This window comes from Sinocyclocheilus rhinocerous, unplaced genomic scaffold (assembly GCF_001515625.1).
Source record: "Sinocyclocheilus rhinocerous isolate Xijiao unplaced genomic scaffold, SAMN03320098_v1.1 scaffold2870, whole genome shotgun sequence".
In the NCBI taxonomy this organism is placed as follows: domain Eukaryota; kingdom Metazoa; phylum Chordata; class Actinopteri; order Cypriniformes; family Cyprinidae; genus Sinocyclocheilus; species Sinocyclocheilus rhinocerous.
In genome coordinates this window covers 16847-24805 of record NW_015627340.1, presented here as the reverse complement: position 1 = coordinate 24805, position 7959 = coordinate 16847, and the positions used below count along the sequence as shown (strand labels likewise).

Genomic DNA, 7959 nt, shown 5'->3' with positions numbered 1-7959 from the left:
TTATTTTTTTTAAAGGGGTCATATGATGCGATTTTTCAAGTTTTCCTTTCTCTTTGGAGTGTTACAAGCTGATTGTGCATAGATAAGATCCCTGAAGTTGCAAAGAGTAAAGTCTCAAAACCAAAGAGATATTCTTTATCAAAGTTAAGACTCTGCCACGCCCCCCTAAAACGGCTTGTTCTAACACGCCCCCACATATCTATGTCACTATGTGGAAATATTTGCATAATGCGGCCCAAATGTTCACGCAAAGAAAGAAGGCGTGGTTTCAGTAACCGCAGTTAGTGTTGAAGCAGCATGTCAGGGAGACGCTGTGTGTTTCTAGGCGAAAGCAAAAGCACTTTATTTGGCCTTCCGAAAGTAGATGCATTTAGGAATCTTTAAGATTACTTACAACAGAACAGCAATGCATTTTATGGACGACCGTTTCGTGAACCTAGGAGAGGAGGTAATTCTGACTTTGCTATGACAATCTGGTGCTTCTGAATCAGCTACTGTTTTGTTATTAGTTTAAGTATTTGCTATTGACTTTTCAAATGCGGAGTTTTGCGCATCGTTCGTTCGTGTGTGTGTGTGTGTGTGTGTGTGGGGAACAGGGTCACATCACAGGAGAGTGAACTGCCTGTCAGAAATCATAGCACGTCAGCTGTCTTATCCGCGGCTTGTGTACTGCATCATCACTGTGTCTGTCACGCGACTCTTTTCCCGTTTCGGGCTCTGTCTTTAGATTTATTTTGAAAGATGAAGCTCGCGTTTATGGTAAGGGGCGTTACATTTCCGACGCGTGCTTTTGGTGTTCGGCCAGTCACAATGCACTGGGTCAGCTGGCCAGTCAGAGCAGACTGCGCTTGTCAAAGGAGGGGGCTTTGTAGAAAACGAAGCGTTTGAGAGAGGCGGGGCATAGAGGACCTACAATAATGTACAGTATTTGAAAAATAATGTGTTTTTTGAACATTAAAGCATGTCAACATATTCTGTTACACCAAATACACAAAATAATGATCTTTAAAAAAGCATAATTTGACCCATTTAAATCAGTGTGATAAATGAGTTAGGTCAAAAGTAATCTAAATGTAATCAAAAGGTAGTCTGATTATATTACCTAAAATGTGTAATGTTACTAACTACAATTTTTTGTCATGTAACGGACTACAATTTGTAAGTAATCTACCGAGCACTGTTCACAATATGGAAAACATATTTTTTCCTATTTTTCTTTTTTTTATGTCAACTTTCTCTGTTTCTCTGCAGGTTCCCCCTGTTTAATGCAGTTTATCAGATCTGTTTCCAGGGTCACCCAGTCAAAGAGTTCATCACCTGCCTACAGAACCATCCAGAACACATGTAAACGTCATCATGGACATAACGGCTGTTTTAGTTGTTTTTTCATTAACACATTATGAAAGATTTGTCTAAATGTTGTAAATTTAACAGTATATAAGATTTGATTTTTGGATTAAATGCATTGTAAATTGTCCTGTTTTAAAGTCCTACACTCTCGCAAAGTACGTTTAACATTTCCTATTCTGTAATTTTGCAGCCAATTAAAAAGTGCCTTAAAGTTGAGCCCTCAAAAACATTCATTTTCTGGAAAACAAAGTTTCTTTTTCCATGTGCCATAAAAACAGATTTTGTTCACTCTTTGGGTCTGCAAGTTTGTTTGTGAAATCATTAGTGATTTCAGAAATGACTGAGAACGAAGCTAACATGGAGTCCAGTGTGTCTCTGCACATTGATATTACTCACTAACACACACATGGAATGTGACCTTTACTTTCCACAACTCTCTCTGACGCATGCTCACCCTTAACATTTTAGGGGTTCAACCTTTGACCTTTTCTTGAGAGCAAGTAGCTCGTTGCCTAACGTAAAATGGTGTATTTCAATTGCTAACGTTTTGCAAACTGGACTGATTTAAATTGCACTGCAGAACAGATCATATATTTACATTGAATATTTAAAAAAAATTGTCCATTGAGTGATTGCACTGTTTTGATTCAACGTTAGAATCATGTCAAGTTCATTTTCAAAACTTTCTTTTCATATTCCAGATGGGAAAGATCAGATGTGTGTCTTAGTTTTGGGCCTGTGTGTTGTTTTGATTATTACTGGCTCTATAGCTCTTCCTCTATGAGAACAGCAGCATCTATTAATAGCGCACTCTATTGGGTAAAAGTATAACGCTATTTTTGGAGAGGCGATATTCCGCTTTGGACACTAGAGAGCGATGATGTGCTTGTGATGCATTTGCTAAAATGTCCAGAAAAGCACATTGTGTGTAATACCGTGAGCTATATGCAATCAGGGATGGGTAGTATTTCAGATACATGTATTTAAAATACAAAACACTATTTTGTCTTGTATTGTAAAGCCTTTGGGGAAAAAATCAAATGTAATTTGTACTTAAATGCATTTAAGATTAGTATGTTTGTCTTTTGTATATTGTGCCAGTCAACCTCTTTATCAGCGTGCTGATTTCAGTTCAGACATGAACTCCCCACAACCCCAACATTCATCACGTGAGCTGCAGCTGTACAGCTCCATTCAGCATTGGGTGAGGGACTTTTCTGGAATAAGATGAGGTGAGGATGTCATGGTCAATTGTACCTGTTGATTAAAGTTAAAATAGCGCATCATTCAGATTTGCCTTCAGTTAACATGAAAAGAATAAAAGAGCACCAATAAGGGAAAAATATTGTTATGTATAGTTTTGATAGTTAATCGGTTGTTGTTTTTTATCAACTAGCTTGTCAAATGTGTTTAAAGCATCACTGCATGTTAGGTCTGGGTGATATGACAATATTGTGGCGATGATATAAAGTGTGAATAGTTCAATCAAGTTTACATTGAAAAAAGGCCTATCGGGGTAAGCAAATATATCCGTGCAGCTTTTAGTGGGAAAACGTTGGAGTGGAAAAAGAAGCATGGACGAATGTAATAGAGTGTGATGTGCTTGGTGCAAGGAAATTCATTATTATTATTATTATTATTTAAAAAAAAATGCGCCCGGCCGGGATTTCTTAATAGCCCAAAATGTCCAGGATTTGGCAGTTTTTTTTTCATCTCGCTCCCGCTGAATCTCTGACCATGACTGCCTGCCTGCTCCAGCAACATGTTTCGCTCCCGCGATTTTCTTGTCCACTCCTTAAACATTTAAATACACTACTTAAATATTGTATATATTTTGCCGCATCAGTAGCCGCTCTCAGTATGCGGAGTATTTAAATCTCTTTTGAATGAGCGTTCGCGCTGTTCATTTTCACTTTCGATTTCGCGATCACACGCACTCTGTGTAAAGAGAGCACATTTTACCAGATCAGATATTTGTCAATGAGCTCAGGATCTGTTGAGCAGCAAATACTCCAGCATTGTCTTGTCAGTCATCTCTCGTTATTCTCGACCTGTCAAATTTGACTCCTGCAGCTCTTGTTGGATGCAGGGTTGCCAAGTCCGCGTTTTTTCCACAGAATTGGACTACTTTTAAACTGTTGCCATGGGTTGATTTTCCCAAGTGGGTTAAAGGTTTGAAATATTGCATAAATTATTTGACTGAAATGCTTGTATTGAAACATTTTGCATTCTACCCCCCCACGTCAGCTTGTCATATTTTCTTCTTATTAGGATGAATCTAGGCTAAATCATCTGATTAATTAATGTAATAAATAATAATAATAATAAATAAATAAAAGTTTGACTATGTTACCTAATCTGTTTTTGTACGTCAAAGTGAATGCATGTACTCCAACAGGCTAGTTGTAATTTTTTTATATATATATTGTACATTTAAATGGAATATTGACTGTAATTTTGGATAGACTCAACCTTCATGTCATAGGCATTATGCTATTTTAATGAAAAGAGAAATAAGTGACCAGTAGTCTAAAACCAGCCATGTGCACTTCCCTCACTAGAGGAAAAACAAGATAACAAATGTGCTCTGAGATTAGTGAGGCATCCACTCCAACATTTGGGAGAAGATAAATGTAAGTTAATAGTCACATACTCCACTGTCCTACAAGTGTTGCGCTGGATTTATTTGTTTCTATTAACCTAAATTCGCAAAATTTGCATCTAACATAAAATAAATCTTAAATCTAGATGAAATGTTATAATAAGAAGATATAAAACAATAAATATCATAATATATATTTCAAGAACACAACACTTCTTTTCACACAAAATTGTAATGGTATTTAACAAAACAAAATCAATATTTACATTATAGTACCACACTGGTAGATTCACAAGTGAGGGTTGTGTAAACAAGACACACGGATATCTCTTTTGTCTCCTATTTCCTGCAAGAAAAAGTCCATGTCCTCTACTCTCTGAAAAGTGAAAAGGAAGGGTAGCCCGAATTTCTTCTTCATTCCTTTCACCTTCACAAAACATGGTTTTTATAAACAAGTTCCACATTGTCATAGCCGTCAAGGTATCATCCCCCTTCATCCTTAAGATCTTTGGCAGTTCAATCTAAATTTGAATTTAGTTTTAATCAGGTGGACCTCGAATTTTCAGATCGAGTTCTTTCAAACCCTGAGCTAGAAATAAAATTAATGATTAATTCCCTTATCAAGAATTAATGAGTTAAATTCCTTACACTTCCCAGCAAAGTGGTGTTGGTTCTCCTCCACCCACTCACAGACCAGCTGAATGTTTCTAATGATTAATTCCCTTATCAAGAATTAATGAGTTAAATTCCTTACACTTCCAAGCAAAGTGGTGTTGGTTCTCCTCCACCCACTCACAGACCAGCTGAATGTTTCTCATCACCACCGAGTCCTGTGCAATATAAGAATACCAATAATAATGTAATTAATAAAGTGCTGCTCATAAACACCGGCTTTATGAAACAGGAAAGGTAAATACATAAACAAGTCAATCAATACATAATACATTCCCTCTATACAAATATTATTGGTGTTGGAGTGATCTGCATGATATCTGACTCAATTGGAATGACTTCCATGTCATCTGGATTTGGTAGTTTTTGTTCCTGGGTGACTAGTTGTGGGACTTGACTGTGGGAAATGACAAACATTACAGTGTTTTTAGGCATGCATTGCTTTATTTTTTATACATTGCCTACATACTGGAAATGCTTATATGGAGGTTTTATTCAAAAGTATAGTTCTGGCATGACAACTCTCGGAGGGATTGGCATGGTAATGTACATGACTATGTTAATGTATTTAGTCTTGGCGGAATAGATCTGCTACGCTGCGGCAGAGCAAGTACCAAAACTTAAGTTGCTACTGCCAATACATCCACAACATGCTGCTGTGAGCATGTAAGAAATATTGCTGCTGCAAATATGATGTACATGAAATAACCCCCATATAGCATACATGAATCACCTCGTAGCAGATCTATACAGGTGGAGCTGGGGAAGGTGGAGGGTTTCTGAAGCAAGCTGCAACTGCTACGGCAAGCACTAGTCATATACTTGAATGTTGAGCAGCGAGCTCATTGGCTACCGATACAGGAGAGAACCAGCTGTGAAATCAGCTGTGCCATGTGATAATGATGTCATTAGGTCAGATTGAGTTAGACCAATCGGACTGCGCCATCTAGAGTTTCATGCCAGAACTTTATTTATCAATATCATTGAGTTAGACCAATCGGACTGCGCCATCTAGAGTTTCATGCCAGAACTTTATTTATCAATATTATACCTTGTCAGAGGAAAGTCTGAATTAACTGATATCACCACCACTTCCTGATTATTGGTATGTCAGACTGATAAAAGACAGCAATTGAAAATCTTAATCATTTAAAAAAAATGTGTTGATATTGTTCTCACAGTCCTTTTTGCTTTACAAATAACCATAAATTGGTGCAAACTCACCACAGCAAAATCAAATGACTTTGAGAGCGTAACATTGAGTGCATACTAAAAAACAAAACCAAGACTATATTAACAAATGCGGTGTTTAGCACACAGACACAGCTGTACAGCAATTATAAGACCACTTACCATCAACATGAATACCCCACAATCAGTTCCTCCTAGCTGAAGAGGGGCACCCTGTTAAATATAGAAATATACATTTAGACCAGATTCAGTAAATACAGTATATAGCTGTCAAGTTCTGTGATTATTTTTCGTTTTATGTAAAGTCTTTGTTTGTTTATAGTTTTGTTACAGTAATAAAGTGCATTTGGTTTACTCAATTCACCCTCAGTGGGTAATTTGTGACAACTGTGAATGCTGCATTCTTTCTTAACACTCCACTACAGATATTAAAAGTTTACAAGCAAAGAAGTTCAAAAGCTGTACCTCAAAATCCTTCGAAGGCCTGCATCATCAGGAGGATATGCTTGTCCCCAATCTCAACCTTGCATGGCTTTGCATACAGAATCTGTCTCTTGATTATTCACAACTACATCTGGCCTGATATCACTCCCTGCAGTCATGAACAGATCTATCAGTCTGTCAATACTAAAAAGATGCCATTTTGCAATTGACTTTTTTTGAAGGCTGTCCAGATGCCGAATTTTTAGACATTTTAAAATGTGTAATAAGACTATCACGTCTGATTGCTGTTGAGGTGCAGTACAGCAGTGAAAATGTAGTGATTGCCTGCATTTTAGACCACATTTGATGATGACAACATCTAAAACGTAGAAAGAATAAATTAGCACAATTGTCTTGTTTACATGTTTAATACAGTGCATCACCTATGAAGAGGTTTTGTGATGAAACGCCTTGCTCAAGAGCACAACAACATTTAGATCCTTTTTTAAAATATATTTGACCACACTCCCACCAAACACTAAGGCCAGTGTGCAAAGGTTTTGTTCTGTCCAAGCAGAACACATGTAATTCTACTAAATACAGTCCTGATTAAAAACTATTAGCTGAGCAGTCAAATTAGACATGGTACTACTCCGCTGGAACAAATGCCTTGCAGGGTGATTGCCATGTAAAGAGTATTTATATACTTCTTTTTAACTTTTACAATGATTCAAACTAAGTAATGTTATGCAGAAAAACTATAACTGACATGAAGTATTTAAAATTCAGACTTCCCAAAGGTTTCAAAAATATGAGAGAAAAATATACTAAGCAAATCTAAAAATATAGGCCTATCTAAAAACAAATATAGAAAAAAATAATCAGCAGACCTATTTTCGGTTCATTATTGTGTGACTTCATTACCGAGGATGTAAACTTTTGAACAGGATGATTGGGATACTTTTTTTTTTCTTTCATATTTTGTTTTAATCCCTTTTTTTTTTTTTTTGCTTGAGTACTGCCCTTTGCATGTTTCCCAAAGGTCAAAATATGTACAATTTTCACTGATCATGCATTGTTGCAAATAAGCAATGCAATTTAACAAAATAAAATAACGTCTACACAGCATTTGCAGATTAAGGGTTATTTTTAACTGTGAGATATAGTATATATTTATGTAAGAGCTCAGTAGAAACACCGGTCCGACCATCGGGCTTGCCACTGATGTACCGACGGAGGCCCAGCCGCGTGCCACCCAAAGAACAGCATTTTTAGACTTTTTGGCTTGCACACGGTGGTCCGGTCATTGAATTTGTGCCTCCCAAAACGCTGGCGGACCGCCAGGCCATTGTTAGCTGGGGAGCCTCCCAAATTACTTTCACTTCCAGCATCAGAGCGTTTTTACTTCACTGAATCTGCATCGTGTTTTAGCACAAAATGAAAATGAAGCACATCTTTATTTTTCTCTGTTTACTTTTGTGTGTTCGTGGGCACGGTAAGACATTTATACGTTGCTATCTCTTTTCAAGTAATATTACCTTTATTAACTAATGAAGAAATTTAATTGCTCGTATTTTGCTCGACCATTGTAAGATATTTAATTGTTAAAATTTATCTTCAACGATAAAAGCGAACGTGACAGGTTCAATCACAGCATTTTGCGACTGCAGGGGAGAGGGGGGCACAACCTAAAAGCGGTCGCACAGCGGACGATCAAGCGC

The 7959-nt window shown here is 37.1% G+C and overlaps 1 protein-coding gene across 2 annotated transcripts in view; it reads left to right on the top strand.

The window, feature by feature from the left end:
- LOC107727040 (glycerol-3-phosphate dehydrogenase [NAD(+)], cytoplasmic) overlaps positions 1–1579 on the top strand; it is a 7661-nt gene extending 6082 nt beyond the window's left edge. For both annotated transcript variants that reach the window (XM_016536803.1, XM_016536795.1), the window contains exon 8: positions 1252–1579. In XM_016536803.1, the coding sequence (XP_016392289.1) occupies positions 1252–1348 (97 nt within the window). In that variant the 3' untranslated portion in view covers positions 1349–1579. The remainder of the gene's footprint in view (positions 1–1251) is intronic.
- Positions 1580–7959: the final 6380 nt, after the last annotated feature.